The sequence below is a fragment of the Stylophora pistillata genome, chromosome 7 (assembly GCF_964205215.1).
Source record: "Stylophora pistillata chromosome 7, jaStyPist1.2, whole genome shotgun sequence".
NCBI classification, from domain to species: domain Eukaryota; kingdom Metazoa; phylum Cnidaria; class Anthozoa; order Scleractinia; family Pocilloporidae; genus Stylophora; species Stylophora pistillata.
In genome coordinates this window covers 31,045,100-31,064,161 of record NC_142525.1, presented here as the reverse complement: position 1 = coordinate 31,064,161, position 19,062 = coordinate 31,045,100, and the positions used below count along the sequence as shown (strand labels likewise).

At 35.6% G+C, this 19,062-nt stretch overlaps 3 protein-coding genes across 5 annotated transcripts; 2 read left to right on the top strand and 1 right to left on the bottom strand.

Annotated features, from left to right (window-relative positions):
• Positions 1-45: 45 nt before the first annotated feature.
• LOC111332074 (mannose-6-phosphate isomerase) lies at positions 46-5,861 on the top strand. 3 transcript variants are annotated; one of them, XM_022937339.2, is made up of 7 exons: positions 46-176; positions 1,143-1,267; positions 1,372-1,645; positions 2,116-2,244; positions 3,949-4,224; positions 4,760-4,968; positions 5,198-5,861. In XM_022937339.2, exons 1-7 carry the CDS (start codon positions 149-151, stop codon positions 5,405-5,407), a joined length of 1,251 nt encoding a protein of 416 aa, XP_022793074.2. In that variant the 5' UTR covers positions 46-148; the 3' UTR covers positions 5,408-5,861. The 3 variants fall into 3 exon arrangements, with proteins under 3 accessions (XP_022793074.2, XP_088583719.1, XP_088583718.1); XM_088727593.1 differs by lacking the exon at positions 1,143-1,267 and having other exon boundaries at positions 78-176; XM_088727592.1 differs by lacking the exon at positions 46-176 and having other exon boundaries at positions 1,141-1,267; positions 1,355-1,645.
• Positions 5,862-6,827: 966 nt separating this feature from the next.
• On the top strand, positions 6,828-7,782 carry LOC148727438 (stress-associated endoplasmic reticulum protein 2-like). Its single transcript, XM_088727594.1, has 3 exons — positions 6,828-7,005; positions 7,123-7,195; positions 7,343-7,782. The coding sequence occupies exons 1-3, from the start codon at positions 6,922-6,924 to the stop codon at positions 7,378-7,380; spliced, it is 195 nt and encodes a 64-aa protein (XP_088583720.1). The 5' UTR covers positions 6,828-6,921; the 3' UTR covers positions 7,381-7,782.
• A 1,090-nt stretch (positions 7,783-8,872) lies between these two features.
• Positions 8,873-15,590, bottom strand: LOC111330885 (uncharacterized). The gene is made up of 3 exons (XM_022935864.2): positions 14,402-15,590; positions 11,502-11,556; positions 8,873-10,674 (listed from the first exon to the last, which is right to left on the bottom strand). Exons 1-3 carry the CDS (start codon positions 15,253-15,255, stop codon positions 10,513-10,515), a joined length of 1,071 nt encoding a protein of 356 aa, XP_022791599.1. The 5' UTR covers positions 15,256-15,590; the 3' UTR covers positions 8,873-10,512.
• Between the last annotated feature and the right edge of the window lie 3,472 nt (positions 15,591-19,062).

The window sequence follows — 19,062 nt, the reverse complement described above, 5'->3', positions numbered from 1 at the left end:
CGACACTATTGGCTAAGCGTCCAGGCCTTCTCTGAAAATAAAAACATGGAACGCCTGTTAGAAGTCGTACTTCCACGTAGTTCATCGCAGCCTGATCAGCTGATACTTTTACGACACCAATATCTCTGTAGTTAGTAATTGCTGCGGAATGGCTGCTCTAGCACGATCCAAACGAGGTACGTCAAAAGAAACCAACAATATGAAAAATTTTGGAATTAAGTGTTGAAACGATTTTATTTACACTTTCAAACTTTATTAATGCGTCACTTCGAATGAACGCTGTCAAAACTTCATCAAGTGTACATCTAACTTACGCAGAAAAAAATAATAATTGAGCTAACCTCCCGGTTAGCTCAATTGGTTAGAGCGCTGGACTGTTGTGCGGGAGGTCGAGGTCGGTGGTTCGAGCCCCGGCCGGACCAACACTCAAGGTCTTAAAATAACTGAGGAGAATGCGCCACCTTTCTTTAATTAGAAATGGATAGACATTCTAGTCTTCTCGGATAAGGACGAATAAACCGTAGGTCCCGTCTCCTGCATCTATTAATTAGATAATTTGGTTAGGCAGGGGACGTTAAAGAACCCACTCACGAGATTACTGTGATGTGGTCTGGCCTGTTTACTGGGAATTGGGGGGAGGGGGCATCTTCAAATAAGTTTCCTTCGATTGTTTGTAAACTGCTGATGCAGTCTGGCCAAAGTCCCCCGAACAGTGTTGTGATGCGCATTTGATCATATCAACATGTTAATTTGCGCAATATAAATATTAAATTATTATTATTATTATTATTAACACCTATACCTCGATTCTATAGCTGAATCACAACATGTACATGTGTACATCAAACGTCTTAAATTAAAACACATAAATTCGCTTACCGCAGTGCAAAAGGCCCAGTGCTACTTTTCGAAGCACTTGAATGTACCAAGCTTTGTTATTTCATCAGCATTTTAAGATGTTTATCAGGTTTTGAGTAATGCAACCCAGAAATTGATGACTATGATGTGGATGATATGGGTGTGTGCGATATATATGTATTGAGTAGAGAGCTGTCATATTTTAAAAAAATTTGCAAGTTTAAGTTGGCAGCAAGCTGCTATTATTTGTCAACTAATGTATGGTTTATTTACAATATTACCAGTTGTTGAATTAAAATGTGCAGTGCAGTGTTATGCCTGGGGTAAGATTGGGTTAAACAGCACAGTTGCCCAGCTTGCTCTGAACAGTCCCTCATTTCAGCTTGAGGAGGATAAACCATATTCTGAGGTATATTTTTTATGAATTAAACTACATCGTTTTGCTAGTGACTTTCCTCCAATTTGTTTGCTATTTTTCTTTGCATTCATTATTCAGAATCCTTTTTTTCACAGTTTTGGATGGGAACACATCCAAATGGTCCATCAAAAGTGTTGGAGGAAGAAAAGGAACTGCTGTTATCTGAGTGGATTGATGCAAATGTAGATGTCCTAGGAAGCAAAGTTAAAGAGACTTTTGATGACAAATTACCTTTCTTGTTTAAAGTGCTATCCATTAATAAGGCATTATCAATTCAAGCACATCCTGACAAACCTCATGCAGAATTTCTTCATGATAAAAGGCCAGAAATATACAAGGACCCTAATCACAAACCAGAGATGGCAATTGGTAAGGAGCTACATTTATTTAGTATTACACTGAATGGTTTGAATTCAGGAGGAATAGCTTGTTACATACTCTGATCATTTGCCTAAAATTAGTCTTAAAAAGAACTGTTTCTGTTGCTTCAGTGACCAATGCTTTAATAATTTGAGGAGAAGCAATCATCAGAGTTAGGGTAACTGACTTTTAGTCAGGTCGTGGAAATGTCAAGCCACTGTCATTGATAACAGATCTTTTCAGGACTGCTCTCTCTCATAGGAAAAGACAAATTGATCATTCATTACTGTTAGCTGGCTAAGGTAGGCTGACATAGAGTTTGGTACAAAAAGAAGACAGACCCTAGAGTTAAACTAGTGCATGTTTTTTCATGCTTACCAATGTATTTTTGATTTAACAATATCCTCATTGAAGTTATAAGCTATTTATTGATATTTCATCTAACTTAGCATTAATTCTCTCAAATTTGTTAAAAATAGCACTGACCCCATTTGAAGGCCTGTGTGGTTTTCGTCCTCTTGATGAGATGCAGGAGTTTGTAAAGACAATACCAGAACTTGCTGCTGTCATTGGACAGGAAGCCACTACTGCTTTGATCACCGGCACAGGTTTGTGTGACATGTTGCATAATGTATGTACCTTGCAGCTGTTTTCTTTTATACATTAATGATCTTTTTCATGTCTCCAACTTCTTGTCTATTATTCTCTTTGCTGATGATACAAATACCTTTCTTCGTCATAATGACCTGGCTACCTTAGCAACCATTCTCAATGTAGAGCTCTCTCATGTTTCTTCTTGATTTAATGCTAACAAACTCACTTTTCATCCTGCCAAGGCTAATTCATCATTTTTTACCCTTGACAGAAACAAATTAACTCCTCAGATATAAAGTAACATACTTATAAATAAATTCTCTCATCATGTGTGTGCAGGAAGACAAATTTCCTGGGATTGTCATTCTTGAAAATTTACCTTGGAAACTGCACATCTCTGCTGTCTGAGATAAAGTCTCTAAAGTAATAGGAGTCTTGTGCAAGTCAAGGCAATACTTACCTTATAATACTTTGAAAACCTTATATAATTCTCTTTTCTTACCTTACATAAATTATGGCAGTTTAGTATGGACATCTACTCGTGCTTCTCCTTAAACTCCTTTATGTACTTCAAAAGAAAGCCGTTTGTATAGTTACTTTTTCTCCTCCACGCACATTCTCTAAACCCCTTTTTTCTAACCATAATATTCTTTCACTTTACTCTTTTTATAAATTCCATGTTGCCTGTTTTGTATTCTCACATTTTAATGACCTTTTACCTGCTCCTGTTTCCTCGTTGCTTCATTTTAATTCTGAATATCACAATTATTTGACTCATTTACGTTTTAATCTGCATAAAACCTGTCATAAGTATCAATTTGCTATCACTTGGCAAGCTCCTATTATTTGGAATGATATTCCATTATTTGTGCACAATAATCTCATGGTAAGCAACTATTAAAAATACTCAAGACTGTATTTTTCTCTGAGTAGTTAATTAGCCTATGCATAATCTGCATACCTTATGGGACTATATTATTATTATTATTATTATTATTATTATTATATTATGTGTATTTGTTTGTATTTGTTTGTGTGGTTTATAAGAATTTATTATTAGTCGTTTAAGTATTTAAACTAGTTGCCAAGTATTGTATCTCAATTGTAAGTTTTTTTTTTGTCTGACCTTTTATTTCTTGGTTTTATTGTATTGTAATTATTTTAGTTAAAGCTTTCATCTACTCTTGTAATTTCTTCACATCTTTAGCTGACCTAAGTCCATTTAACCCCCCAGCTTTGGCTCTTCTTGTGTATTTTTTCTTCCGATGTGTGAATAGCAGCAATAAATAAATGAATAAATAAGTAAAAAAAAAACATGGTTTTTACAGGTCACAGAAAACCAGAAAGTTTGTGTAATTTAAGGGTGGGTCATAGAGCAATAAGGAAAACTTTGTGCTGCAACAACTTATTTATGAAGGCTGATAGTTTCGAAAGGAACTGTTTGGGGCTGCGTCAGTGGGGGTAACAAAATAATTTGGATATATCAACAAAGTTGAAATGGTAAATTGGCCACCGTAACGATTACAAAAGCTGATGTTTCGAGCGTTAGCCCTTCGCTCCAACGAAGGGCTAATGCTCGAAACATCAGCTTTTGTAATCGTTATGGTGGCCAATTTACCATTTCAACTTTGTTGCTATATCCAAACAACCTATTTACTCTGGGCACTCACCCAAGTAAATGACCATTGTAGTGTGATTTTCTCATCTTTTCTCTACAGATCCTTTAGCACTTAGGAAAGCTTTTACTGCCCTCATGACAAGCAACCAAGATGCCATCAGTGAGCAGCTAAATAAGCTATTGTTAAAACTCCAAGAAAGGAAATCAGCAGGCCATGACATCTCTGACCAGTGTGGGGAGCTTCTATTCAGATTGAACAGCCAGTTTCCTGGAGATGTTGGTTGTTTTTGTATTTATTTCCTTAATCACATCATTCTTCAACCTGGGCAAGCAATGTTCCTTGGTCCCAATCTGCCTCATGCATATCTAGCTGGTGGTAACTAATCTATTTTTCTACTTTTGATCAAAACGTTTTTTTCAATTAATGACCAAGTTTAAAGTTTACCATCTTCCTCTGTCTGTTAGAACAAATGTCTTTTTACAGATTATACCATCCTGCTTATCACAAGGGTTTCAACAGATCATAATCTTCTGATTTATCAAGATTCTTAAATTATCTTTGTTCATTTATTAACTAATCTGTTTTTTGGTTAACTTTGTTTTTGTCACACCATAAGATTGTTGACATTGTTCCTGGATGGAAACACTTTTTTCTTTGTTCAGAATTTATTTGGTCTTTCATCAATTTGCTTACATGTATTTCTTGATTGACTTACTTCCTCACTGAATATTGGTTTGTTCGTTAATTCAATTCATTCACCTCTTCCTCCCTTTCTGTAACTCTGTTTCAAAAACAACTTGGGATCCAAAATTTATCATTTATAACCATACACCAATGATTATCACACAAAAAATATATGTTTTCTTTCTTTTTATTTTTTAATTTATAATTGGTTTGTTTTATTTTTCAGACTGCATGGAATGTATGGCGTGCAGTGATAATGTTGTACGAGCTGGACTAACACCAAAGTTTAAGGATGTTGACACTCTCTGTGAGATGCTAGAGTATAAGTGTGGTTCTAAGGAAGAGAATATTTTCCCATGTCATCAAGATCCAACTGATTCATATGTCACAATTTACGATCCTCCTGTGTCAGACTTTGCTGTTGCAAGAATTCAGGTACATTTACCACTGTCAATGGCATCATTTTGTAGAAGAGGAAAAAATGTTTTTAGAACTTCTACATTATCACTGGCCAGCTTTAGTTCTTACTTATAAGTGGCAGCTAACCAGATGTTATTTTCAAACCTTTATCTTTTAAACACCACAGAATTTGTGAAGTACCGCTAATTTATTCCTTTGCTAAACTGTTTATGTGCTTAATTATGTGCAACTGTGTCATTTTTAGATACCTGCAAGTTGTCCCTCATACAAGATCAAAGGATTAAGTGGACCCAGTATTGCTGTGCTGATATCTGGTTCTGGTGTTGTGGAAAATGCTGCTTCGAATATTCTCTTGAAACGAGGAACTGTACTTTTTATTCCAGCAAACACAACCTTTGATTTAAAATGTAGACAAGAAGACATGGAAATATACCGTGCTTATTGTGTGTTGTAAATATATCAAACAGCTAACAGTCCAGTTTAATTAATTTTTATTTTTTTCAGTTTTTATTGTTCCAAGGGACAAAATAGAGGTTTCTGTAATATTCATTAGGTATTGCTCATCATCACTCTGATTATTTTAAAACTTCAAGAAAGTGAATGGTCATGACTGAACAGATACTTCAAAATCAGGTTTCCGAGTTAGGACTGGAACTGAATAAGTTATTTTTTCAGTAAACAATTGGGTAAATAATTTATTTAGTTCCAGTCCTTACTCTGAAACCTGATTTTGGTCATGACCAAAAATGAATGGTTTAAATTTAAAATTTGAGGAAGTAGGCAAATATGAAAATTCTTTATTTATTCTTCTATTTAGATTTAACTTTAAAGGTAAACAGTCTTGTTTTGTCCAATATAACAAGCTCTGAATTGAACAAATTGATTGAGAATAAAAAAGTTGACTTCTAGCTTTGAAACATGGTAATTCAATAAGAGTCAAAAGAAGTATATGAGTAATGGTTTCTTGCACTGAATAATTACAGCTCTTTTGCTCATTGCATTTCAAGTTTGTGTAGATAACATCTAAATTTCCCAGGCTAATAGAACATAGGAATGAGATGAACAGGAATTTCACCAATAATTCATTTTGGAAATAATTTCTCTGATGCGAGGTTCAGTTTTTTCCATTAGAAATAAAATTGAATGTGTTGTTGTGTCCTTTCTTTCAAAAGAAAGTGATCAATTGATGGCTGATATTCTAAATGAAATCCAATGTTAGTGCAGTGTTAAATATTTTTGTGACACTTGGAGTTGAAAATGTTTTGTTAACACTTATCTGCTGGATAGCAATTTATCCATTGGATAGTGTTATCTGTCATTAAAACAACCTGGCCCTGTTGCCAGCTTTTTGGTTTCCCAAATCAAACCCAACTTTTGAATTTAAATGCATTGCAGGCCTATACTAATGTAGTGGAACGGCCCAGCCAAAAAAATTATGAGTGGTTATTGGTCTATACGGAATATTTTACAATAGAAACAACAAAAACAACAACGTCAACTTTGTGGCATTTACCCCGCCAGTGATATCTCTATCGAAACTGAGAATGGTTTCTCCACCCACCCCTCCCCGATAGGCCTTCTTTGACTAGCCAATCAAACGCCCAAACGTGTGTTGAAAATTTTCTTCAGTTTATCTCTTATGTATGAATAAAAATAAAAGAATATCGTTCTTTCGTGCTCGGATAAAAATAAAGAGGTAAACTAACTGTTGGAAAAAAGGCACGAAATTATTAAATCCTAGCGCCGAGCCTGGATATCGAATCTGTTGCATCTCTCGAAAGAAAGAAGCCGTGTTTATTCATCTGTTGGGTCACATGTTCAGCAAGAGCCAATCAGAATTCGTGATGGCGAAGACTTACGTCACATTCTGTGAGCTTATCTTTCGTCTTCCTCTACGTTCTACCTTTGTTGTGGTGCGGTTGAAAGCTACCTTGAGCCTCGTAGACGCGATCAAAAAGTCCTCTGAAGATGCCAGCCAAGCAGCGAATGCGTGTTGCCAACGAAAAGCACAGCCAAAACGTCAATACGAGAGGAAATGTACCAAAATCATTAGTGAGTAGGACGTTTTGTCGCGTGAAAAAAAATCCTCATCAGCTACTTTGACGCTCGGGAACATGAAACGTTTGCTATTTCGCTAGGTTGGGAACTTAAATCTTTTTATATCTTTAGAAACCACAAGAAGAGAAATATCCTGTCGGTCCTGTTCTTCTTGGACTCTTTATTTTCGTCGTATGTGGGTCAGGTAAGAGTACATACAAAATGTGGTTTTAATTTACGCGTCTGTGATAGCTTTGATTCTTCATGATGCGTCGTTCGTTTTAGATTCATGGCATTAAAATCTTTTGTCGTTATCATTTTAACTGACTGTCTCCTTTACTTTCTTCCCCAGCAATTTTCCAGATCATCCAGAGCATTAGAATGGCATAGCTTAGAGAACATGAAAATTTTGACTGGAGAGGAACTACTCTATGTTGCTTATACATTACATGTTTGATAGGGATTGACTAGAGAAATCTTGTGAACGTGGTAAATCTATTTCTTTTCGAAACTTTCCTTAAATTGTTTATTGTAATTCGTTCTTATCGCACAGATTCAGACTATTTTGTAAACAAGTGTTGGCTTTTCAACTGTACTTCATCACGTATAAGTTCTGGTTGGATCGATATAAGATTTCGTAGTATTTTCTTACAGTGTCGCGGAGAAAATTCGTAGTAAATACATGGTGATCATGAAATTAACATGTAAATCTATTGAGGACTACTCAAGCTCTCTCTAAAATATAAAGTTCACAAAGATACTTAATGTGAATAAATTTGATTATTTACTAGACACCCTGTCTTGATATATACGTCTGGAAAGTGATTTTAGCAGGAAGTAACTTATTTCGAATCAAAGTTATAGGTGAACCGCCTTGTGTGTGTCTTTTATCACAGGAATTCCCGGATTCGACAAGAGATTTTTGTGTGGTACCAAGTGCTTAATGCCAATACCAAGACCAAATTAGAGAAGTTTTGGAACTAAGACCATGAAAAGCTCAACTAAAAAAGCTTTGTTTAGATTTCCAAGATTTTCAAGACCAGTTTTCAGATTTCTTGACTCACAGTCAACTGAGTACCACTTTAGTCCATGTGTCATATGACGATGACAATTTTGTCAGGCAGTTTCAAGGGGTAGGCTACCTTTTTCAAAGTATGTGGTTTTTGTTGGGCTACTCACCCTAAGTTTGACTTATGTGCCCTCAAAAATGAGGGTCATCAAGGAAATGAAGTTTATCATCCACATTCCATGACACACTGATCGACACAGTGCCCCACACATGGGTTGAACACCTTCAGGATGAAATGTTCATCTCATGCCAACTGACAGAAGTCTACCACAAGATTTTTGTTGATGAAAGTTAGAACAAGAGAACATCCTCAATGTCTGAATAAAATGGGACTTGGTCCATTAAAATTCAGCCAAAGAATTCTGTGATCTGCAATGCCTGATGACCTCTCTGTGGTCAATTTCTTCAACCTCACAAAAAAAAACTTACAATATTACAGCTGTCACTAACAGAGGTACTACAGATCTGGCAGAAAACCAATGCAAATTCATGAAGAGGAATGGAAAAAAATCTTGATGGGAATAGCCACCCAACAGATTCCACATTAACCCTTTTACCCCCAATACGCAGATTGTAATTCTTTATAATGACTGCCATACATTTCAGCCCTTGTAAATTAGTTGGGAGATTTTGGTGTCATATCAAGGTCTCACTTTCCAGGAGATAAACTTGTCTGTTCTCACAATCTGTTTTAAATATATCGTTTTGGTATCACAGAGGGAAGTTACCTGTTCATCACTTCTGGGGTTTGGAGAGTTAACCTCTGATGCTGCACTAACATAGCTTAAAAGAGAAATACCACAATTTGAAACATCAATGTCAAGATTGTTTTTATTGTTACTGTTTGTGGTATTGGTAGTATCAAGGACTCCAGAGAGATATGAAAATGCTTTGACTAGAGAACAAAGAAATTGCTCTCAACAGACATCAAAGGAAAACTTGAGAAGCAAAAAGGTGAAGCTTACCTAAGAAGTAAATTCAACAGCTTTACCATTTTCCAATTAGAATAAATACAAATTTGTTACTAGGGTAGCTGTAACTTCTTAATCTGTGTAAATCAGCTTGTCTCAAAATAATGTAGCTTTTTCCGGGGACAATACTTTCAATTTCTATTTTACAGAGAAAAATAAATCTATGTTTATAAGGTTATCACAACCATTGTAGAACTCTGTACCACTGTTACTCCAATGAGCTCATGGCTGTGGATGTCACAATGTTCATTCATAGCCATAGCAGCCTTTAATAACTTGAACAAATTAAACATATCCAGGATCAATTTCAATGCATCTTCTTTAATTAATGTTGTATTGAAAAAAACTCTGCGAGATAATATCAGTTTTGTTGATAGTGCATTGCCTTGAGTCCACCATTGACTTAAAAATCTTGTGAAGAATCTGTCCAAAAGAAATTCAAATCTAACTGTTACACTCAGAAAACTATGAACACCTGATAAATTTCTGGAATATATATTGTGTTAAGTCTGTCATAATGGAGATCAGGACACACCAGAATTCCACAAAAACACTATTTAGCATCAACTAAATTTTCTTACATTCCAAAATTTGGCTTGCTCTCTGCCACACAAATACAATCAAAAATATTTCCAGTGTTCACCATTTTCTGAGTGTCAAAGTAGCTAAGTGTTTGTAACATCAACATTCTTGCTGAGAAAGCAATGATCTTTGAAACTAAACTTCTTCCTGTTCAAAGCACACTCAGACTAATTACCAATTTCAGTTTTGTTACTTAGCAGGAGGCTTTTTCCTTGTGGTATATTTTATTCTTTCCACACCACTTTCATTACTATCACACTCCACAAAGTGTTCATAGACAAAGAAAAATTTTTTTCCAAAAGTATTATGACCAACAATTCTTAATGCTGCAGATGATGTGCAGCTCAAACCTGTTACTCCTAATAATTACTGTTTCAATAATTATTACTGAATTTCTCAGTCTGTAACATACAAGCTTTTACAAAACTAAGGCAGTAATGAATGGACAGGCAACTCTTTCTTCTTTGCTGTTAGTTCAGTTGAAAGATAATTTTCCCCAAGAAGAGCCTTTGTAAGGGTTACTCACTCTTCAGAGGTAGTCAGACCTGACCTCAAGAAACCAAAACTTCCTCAATGTAGTAAACACTGTTTTGTAAATTGCTAGCATTTCTGTTCACTTGGCTTTTGATGATCAAAGTTCCAGCATTCTATGTCAAGTCTGGAGTTGAACAGTCCAGACATATTGACATGATGTATGGCAATCCAATTCTGGAGGAATCTTGCATCAGCTTAAACTCAACTTGGAAAAGCACACTGCTTAACTAAACATCTTGGTACAATCTATACCACATATATCTCCAGGAGTCAGTCAGAGAACATGATGCTACAAAATGGTAATTCAGCCTCATAACTATCAAGTCTGGTGTTGTCCAAAGAGCAGGTCTCAGGTGGAGTCTATTGTCACGTAGATGTTTTCCTGTTTACATACAAGTTCCGTAATTTTTCATTTTCTAGCTTAAGTTCTTGATTCTCCTCAGTAAGTTTAGAAATTGTTTCTTTTAATGTCTGCACTTCTTTATTCACCACACTTAAGAGGTCTGACTTGATCTGAGTAATTTGTTCCTGAAAAGCAAAATGAAGCTTAATCATTACTCTTTTAAAGAACAAAGACATCTTCATCTCTTTGCTATTATCTGGGGAAAAAAAACAACAACAACAACAACAACAACAACAACAACAAACACCCAAGAGGGAAAGTTCATCTGGGACACCACTCTTAAAAAGTGAAAGAATACCTGATGGTTTTTTTTTTTTTCAAGGGGGAGTGATCAGCCCACAGATCACCATGCCCGAGTTGAAGACATTTATTTCAGCAAAGTGTACTCTTACCAAGATATCAGTCCAAACTCATCAACAAATACCCTTTTCTTGGACTGACATTATTTAAGCAAATAGAAGATGCTAAAACACAGTCAATTTTAATGGTTTCTGATGGCTCTTACATGTAAAAGGGTATTTGACAATGTTAGGGGTTTATTAACAAAGACACATTGCATTATTAGAGGAAGATATTAAACTTATCCACACAGGACCCAGAAATATATGCAGACAAAATAATCAGCAATTTGCCATGTTACACAGACAGCATTGAAAGGATGAAAGGATGAAAGGACATATATTTTAAAAAAGTCAGAGCTTGCCTTTAGAGAAATTGTCCCCTGAATTATCCCATGTAACTAACAAGGACCTAACCACTCCTCAAGAACCTCTCTGTTCCTAAAAACTACCTGTTCAATCAATGTCTATCATAAGAAAGAACTATCATAAGAAAGAACTATCATAAGAACTCCTTCAGTGAGAATTGTGGCAAAGCGATGTAAGACCCTTGTCTAGAATAAGATCTCCATCTAACGTCAAAAAATTTAGAGGGAAATATGTTAAATACCTACCATTGCTGAGGCAATTTTATTGACAATGGGTAACTCAGCCTCAGTGTCTGCCACACTGAAAGATTAAAATTCACAAGAATATGACACATCAATATACAGAATACATTCAGAAAACTATTGGTAATTAAATAATTCATGTTTCATAATGAATCACTGATAAGAGTTGGCCCAATAAGCTTGTGATTTTAGTTATTCAAATCCACCTCTTATTTACATTATTTTTGACTTCAATGAATTTGAAAAATATAATTAACAAAGAAAGTAATGATAAAACTTCACAAATGTGTGTTTCTAACCAATACACATGTTCCACTTCACAACATTTTAATTGTACGTCTTACAATGAGTAAAACATGCTTTTTCCACAGGAGGTTACTTTTATACAAGGGACAAATCCACATACATGTTACGTTTGCTGAGTAATGCCTGACATAAATTCCTTTCATCATTATATTTGTGGGTAGATTACTTAAGTCCAATGTATCTTGCTAACATATTTTCATGGCCTTAGGTTATTAACTTTTTTGTAAAAACAACAAACATCACTTCATCATCCTTGGCCAAGCTGTACAAAAATTATTGGATCTTTACTCAGCTGGCTTGAGTGACAGATGAGGCACTCAATCAAAAAACCTAAAATGTTGATAACTCTTTAAAAGCCAAATTCTTTAAAATCCTTTTCAAATCAGCTTTCCTCGACTACACTCACTATGTCCAGATACGTCGCATTAGAGATAAATGAGAACAAACTTGCATCACTATTAAAATAAAGACAAAAAAAGGAACTATTTCCTTAGTATACATCCATCTATCTGCTTTTTGAAGCATCTGTTAACATCCAAAGATAGACACTGTGTCTTGTTATAATATTAATATATCATTTTATGTCATACTGAATAATTGATGAAAGAAAATCAGCTTAGCAGCAGTGAAGGAGATGCAAGCAGAAATGTGACGACTGCATGGTCAGGAATTAAAAAACCCATATTTCAGTTTTGTTTACCCACTGATATCTTGCACAGTGTCTTGAAATAAAACCAAAAGTGATCATAAATGAAAAGGCAGGGAGCAATTATAAGTGTCCACTGAAGTTTGAATTTCTTTTCCCAATACTCATACAACAGAGTAATAAAACAGGCATGCTTAATATCTGAAACACCAGTCTATATTTAGTCACTGCAACAACAAAAAGGTAATCAAATGCCTTTTTCAGTAGCCATCGATATTTTTGCCAAATATTGCTCTTTGATGCCAAACAAATTACCTTGACCTACTGTGGGTCTATATAATATGCTTTCTTACAATTGGCAAAGTCTTGTCTCATTGCAATAATCCTTTTCAAACCCAACCAAGAGAGAGACTTATATTTGTTACAGATCTGCATTACCTTTGTTACAATCACAGCATGAAAAATATCCAAATACTGCTCAACATAGTTTATTGAACATAACCAATGAAAATAAAATTAAAACAAAGCTCTGAAATGCTAGCAAGGTTTGGTATCTATATATGGAGGGAAAGACAATTACCTTTTTGTGATAAACAAAACTAAAAATTGATTTCAACTTTCATACTGATTTTAATTATTTTCATATTTGGTTTCTATTCATATAATTTTGAAAATTGGCTTTTCTGGCCCATTTAACACAGGGATGTTAAATAACAACTTCTTACGAAGAAACTTAGTCCAAGAAAGTAGCAAAATAACCCACTAAGAGATCTGGATGTGGCTTTAAAATATTATGATCTTCTTAAAAAATGCATTGAACAGCAAGGCTTTGAAAAATATAGTTTTACTTTACCTCCATGATATTATTAAAATATAGTGTAAGACATAATACATAGAATGTAGCATTTAAGGGCAAGAAAAATGCCTGTTTGGAATAACGCGTACTCATCTTGCAATTTCAGTGGAAAAAACGAGAAATAAAACTTTAAACCACAGTTGTTAAACAAAGAAGATGCTGGACAGACGAACCTTTAAATAAAACAAATCATACCTATAAACTGAAATGAAGCAATTTCTCAAATGCAAAACATTTGCGGCTTTTTATGGCTCTTGATTTCTTCTGTTTTGGAATTGCAAAGCTCAAACATTTCGTAATTGAATATGGAAACTGGCGTTTTCCCCTGCACAACTACGATAGGGTCGAATAGTTCTAAGCGATTTTCTCCCGCACATTTCTTGCTGACCAAATTTTCTTAGTGATCACGACAAAAAAGTTTAGATAGTTAAACATTGAAGGAATGAATTCTTTCGTTTCCCTAAATTATATTCGGTACAAATATTCATCGACATCGTCATTCAAACAAGAATATACTAAAAATAGCAAAAGACGATGAAATAAACAATGTACAAGCTCTCAGCAAAACTAAAGCTGTTTGTATTGTTAATTAAAAAATATAGCTCGGTTCAATTCACGTGAAAATTATACAAAATGTAAATAACAAAGGCAAACTACAAATCAAATCGCATTTTACTGCACTTCCAGGGAGTAGGTCAATTCATTCTAAAAAACCCTATCGCTGCAGTCTGGATTATTAACGAACCGCAAAATGATCCAAAAGATACACTGCTTATGGTTGGCATTGATCGAGGTATAATGTTCAAACAAAGAATTTATGAACGAGTAAACCGCGAGCAAATTACTAAGCCGTCTGGGAAAAAGAACATCAATAAATCATTGAGTCAGAGAGAGTCAGTAACTTTTAAAACTGCTATTTAGGACTTTTTGAAGTGAAAAGACGGGGAGAATGTATCCATTTAAGAAAGGCCCCCTAAAGATATCTGTGGGCAATTACTAAACCCGATCTCTTGTGAGAGATCGCTGGGGACATTGAAATCGATTTCAAAACCACGTTGTACCACACGGGTAGCTCGCTATTCAAATTTCTCTTACCTTGCGGCGGCGACAGCGATCGGCTGCGCTCCTTCAATCGATGGCGATGCTCTGTCTGAAGTATCCAAAGCTGACGATGAAACTCTGGCTATTGAAGGATCACTGTGTTTTGCAAATTCGTTAGGAGCCCCTAATCTCGGTTCTGAATCCTTCTTTTTGACTGCCACAACCGCTTCACTCGAACTGGAATTTTGTTCATTTACTTGCGTGGTAAATTTCACAACAGAGCCATGAGTTTGAGAATCTAACAAATGCGAGTCCGTTTCACTAGTAGGGTGATTTCCAACAGAATTGCTTGTAATGTTAATCTTTGTACTTGAAAAAGATTCTGTTTTGTCCGTGCTGTCTTTCGACACATGGGTAGAAATATTAGTAGAACTCGCTGCAGAAACACTACCCGAAGAATTCTGGGCAGATTCCGCATCAGGATAATCATGACATTTCCATCTACCGCGTACAAAAGATTCATTTCTTTGAATTTTGACTACTTTGAACCTAGATCCACCATTCCCATTTGCAGTTCCAGGATCTACAAAAGGATCAAGCTCTACTTCGACTTCATCCACTAAATCGCTTTCGTTCAAATCTAGTTCGCCATCGTATCCATTACTATCGCCACGGCTGGGAATTTTGCTTTCGGTGACACTGGTAATTTGAAAAGAACTCTTTTTCTTGTGAGCAGGATTTGGTCCCGTAGAATTTCCCACTGATGGAGGCCGAGTTGGAACTCTAGTTTGAGAGTTTGAAGACGAAATGGCAACCTCTACTTCTGAAGAGCGAACCGCCTCCTTACCATGCGGAGCGCCATGTCCGCGCTGATGTTCGCTCATATCATTGTCGACTCCCTCGGCCATGAATCAACTAGAGATGTTGCAATGAAAACATGATGTGGGCCAACAATGTGAAAATCTCCATGCAAAAAATTACGGAGAAAAAGCTCACATTTTAGCCGAAAACAACCTACAAAGTCAAGTAAAAAAATGGCGACCCTCCATCATAACGCCTCACGAGCGACCTCAGACATGACGTCCTATTCTGTGACCGAGGCAGCCAATCACAAAACTTGTTGCCATATTTGGTCCAGGCTCACCTCGAAGATTCATGGAGCGCGGTTTGCCGGTTTCATCGATAGCAAGAATCCGTCACATTATTTTCAAAATTTTCCCAAAATAGCCGTCTTGATTCCCGAATAAATTACTTATCTTCATATTATTTATTCACTCGTCCATTAAATTTTATCAATGAGGTAATCTTACATCCACCGTTAAAAACGAAAATTTATCGACTTTTTCAGTAGTCCAGCTTCCTTACAGATTCGTTTATACAGTACCAGTTATCTCCAAGAACAACACTCGTGTATGATCATCATTCATTCGTCGTCAGTCACGAGATGTTTGATCCAGTAAAAATGTCACCAATGGTGATTTATTCATGAAAATACAAATATACATCGTTGGTCATAATCAACCAAAAAAAGCAAATTATCATGTCAACGACATTCGCGGCGAGGCTATTAAGTTGAGCCGCCCATTTCCTCAAATTTTCTTATGTATGCCTCAAATTAGCCTAAAAGAAAATAAAGTTGAGTTTGAAATCGACTGAGGGAGCTGATAAATGTATTTTCTTTCACTGACACTTAAGAATGGCAATTTATAACAGGAGAGTATAAAAAAGCGAAAAAAGATCGCTGTCAGTATCAATGCAACGGGGAAAAATAAATAAAAGTATCGAGAAAAAACTAGAGAAATATTGGCATCAACTATTCTTTGCTGTGGTGATTAATAGAATAATCTGAAACGCAAATGAAAGAATCCCCTCATGAAATCATGAATTCTAAATTCCCTATTGAGGCACTAGTCCGATTAAAGAATATTTGGCTTAAAAACGTCGACAGGAAATGCCAGTAAAATACTACGAAAGGAAAAAGATTGTAAAAACCATTTTCCTGTCGGAAAGCAAAACTGAAGGCATGAATGTCAAAAACACAAAAACAAATATAAGAACAAGTTTTCCTAAATTTTAACTCTCTGACGTTAATAAATTATCACGGATTGGCGTATTTCGCCACTATTTCGACTCAATATTGCATTGCCCGGAGCTAAGGTGAGGCCCACATCTGTCATCTTAAGAACATCTCTTGATACTATGTTTTTAGCCTCAGTACTTTGCTACTCAAATTACCCCCCACTAAGCCTTATATGCAGCTCTCTCGTATTACAGGAAAAGAAATAAAATTTGGAGGAAAAACAATTTGGACCAATAGATTCTCAGGAGATTACTTAATCGTGATGTTTGGGAATCTCGTATTAAAATACGCACAACATGAACACTGATACAACAACAACAACAACAACAACAACAACAAACAATTATAACTGCAAAATGATATTAAAAAGTCACCGCTTCTCTTAATTCAAATTATGTCAATTCTGAATCTAAATGTTCTCACATGAAGCTTTCTCAGTTTCTAAAATCTTGTTTATTTTCAAAATGTCTGGCATTCGAAACTATCCTGATATTATTATAAAGACGATACAATCCTTTGATTTCTCGTCTTTATAATAATAATTTAAACATATTTATTCGGAGGATTGCTGCATCAGTTTTATAAAATTTGCTATTTTATATGATCTATTTAAAATAATCGCAATAGATCTAATGAGAAATTCTCTTAATCATGTGGCAGACGCCGGTAGTCGATTCAAAATTGGAGAAAATAGATCCGATCATTAGGGCCAGTATGTAAGCAATCAAGATTGGAGAAGCATGTTTCTGAAGTGACCCAGCATCTTCATAAAATAGATACTCTTTAAGTTTTCAGAATGTTCAGTAAAATGCGTTTTTTTCAGCCACTGCCCGTCTCTGGGGAAACTTAAAAGTGAGAAACCATACTGGAAAACCTGAAAAACCTGTTATTGTTATTGTTGCTGTTGTTGTTGTTTTTTTTTTTATTGATTCTGGTTTATACCGTAGTCACTTTAACCGTTATGATTTGGAGGTTAAATATTTAAGAAATTGCGCTTTCCCAACGAGTCCTTCCCTTAGCAAATTAATATACAATGTAAAACCTTCACACTTTTACAGTTTATTGAACTAGATATTTTGCAATTAGAATTCGTATGTGACATATACCTTTCTCCAAAATAGCAACGATTCTTATTCTTAATTATATCATATTTTTGATTACCCCCTCTTTGCCCTGATCGCATCTTCAGATTTCAAAAGAATTTTAGCAGCGTCACAAAGAAAGAAAGCCATACTTTTAAAATAATAATTCCAAACAGGAGCCCATTAGGGGTTCCTGTTCCAAATTGATTCTACCATTTTAATAGTGACGAGACTTCTGAGGTGACCTTTAGCGCGCTAGCTGAAAGGTTTCTCAAAAACTCTTTCGCATGGATGAAACATTCGTAAGTCAGACTTTCGAAGCATTGCCTAAAATAAAAACTTATTCAAATCAGATGTCGAGCTGATATGAAACCGAGATTCACCATTTTCAAAGTTTGATTGTCAAGTGTTGACCATGATCACTGATGACTGATCGCATTTGATGTAGGTGGAATATTTAGGGACAATATAGCAGGCTATCTTAGGGCATTTGTCCGTCAGTCAGTCCCCAAGCTAATGCTTATTGTTTATCGCTGAAATATGATTGATAGGTTGGTTTTATCAATTTGACGACGGAATCCATTGCACTTGGCCTGGGGGTTAACTGAATGACTTGGTCGACTAACCTTCTTACATTCTTTGTTTTTTACCAGGGTTACTGACTTTATTCATATCAAAGTTCAAGAGAGTATTTCAATTGTCAAACAAAAATACTGAATTATGAATTGCAATTTCTAGTCAGGAAAAAGAGGTATAAAGAATTATATATTTACAACTAAATGTCCATGCCGAAAGTTTAATATCGCATGTATTAAACGCCAGTCTGAAGCCGGTTTTTTCGAACACAATAATTTTCGCCACACTTCCACACCAGATACTGTTAGTAGCTGAATAAAGAGGAGTTAAAGGTGAGAGCCAAGTGATTCTTTAATTTCTTTTTCTTGCAAATTCCGAATAATTCGACTCAATTCAGCACTTAGTCGTGAGTTAATGTGGACGCGACGGCAAACCGCAGGCATGTTTCCGACTTTTTCTTTATCATGCTCTCACTGTGGTTATGAATGTTAATTTTTAGATGGGTTCCTGTTATTTTATGGAGAAATGGTCCTTCCCTAAAGTTATTGCTAGATTCGATTTCGCTAAACTCGAGTTATATAACTGGACACTGAATTAATTTACCAAATATGATTGGTCAATTTGATAGAGATATATTATTGATCTTCGAGAGTATATCCACGGAAGATAGCGTGAGGAAATGAGTAGACGACCTCTAACTGAGTCGTTGCCGGTTCACCGCAAAGACGGTTGCGCTTCACGCGTCTTTGCGCCATCAGTTTTTAAATGGCCTCCGGTGTCAGCTATTAGTATTTGACGGAAAAAGTATACATGTATGACTTATGACATATCGGTTGTTGTAAACTTTTATGAAAGTCAACCGAAGTTCCTCAGCACACAGCGCTTGAAGCACAAACAAAAAGTGCGCTGAAAAGACTTGTGTTCTGAACTCTCAACACCATCAAAATCTCAGAGGAACATTGCTATTTGATCGAATT

What these genes read in the sequence shown, in the direction of transcription:
- LOC111332074 (XM_022937339.2), top strand. Translation starts at nt 149, where the DNA reads ATGGCTGCTCTAGCACGATCCAAACGAG. An exon ending in CAAACCAGAGATGGCAATTG is followed by an intron (nt 1,646 to 2,115) that starts GTAAGGAGCTAC and finishes TGTTAAAAATAG; the next exon opens with CACTGACCCCATTTGAAGGC. An exon ending in TTGCTGTTGCAAGAATTCAG is followed by an intron (nt 4,969 to 5,197) that starts GTACATTTACCA and finishes TGTCATTTTTAG; the next exon opens with ATACCTGCAAGTTGTCCCTC.
- LOC148727438 (XM_088727594.1), top strand. Translation starts at nt 6,922, where the DNA reads ATGCCAGCCAAGCAGCGAATGCGTGTTGCCAACGAAAAGCACAGCCAA. An exon ending in GAAATGTACCAAAATCATTA is followed by an intron (nt 7,006 to 7,122) that starts GTGAGTAGGACG and finishes TTATATCTTTAG; the next exon opens with AAACCACAAGAAGAGAAATA. An exon ending in TTTCGTCGTATGTGGGTCAG is followed by an intron (nt 7,196 to 7,342) that starts GTAAGAGTACAT and finishes TTTCTTCCCCAG; the next exon opens with CAATTTTCCAGATCATCCAG.
- LOC111330885 (XM_022935864.2), bottom strand. Translation starts at nt 15,255, where the DNA reads ATGGCCGAGGGAGTCGACAATGATATGAGCGAACATCAGCGCGGACAT. An exon ending in ATCGCTGTCGCCGCCGCAAG is followed by an intron (nt 11,557 to 14,401) that starts GTAAGAGAAATT and finishes TTAATCTTTCAG; the next exon opens with TGTGGCAGACACTGAGGCTG. An exon ending in ATAAAATTGCCTCAGCAATG is followed by an intron (nt 10,675 to 11,501) that starts GTAGGTATTTAA and finishes TTTGCTTTTCAG; the next exon opens with GAACAAATTACTCAGATCAA.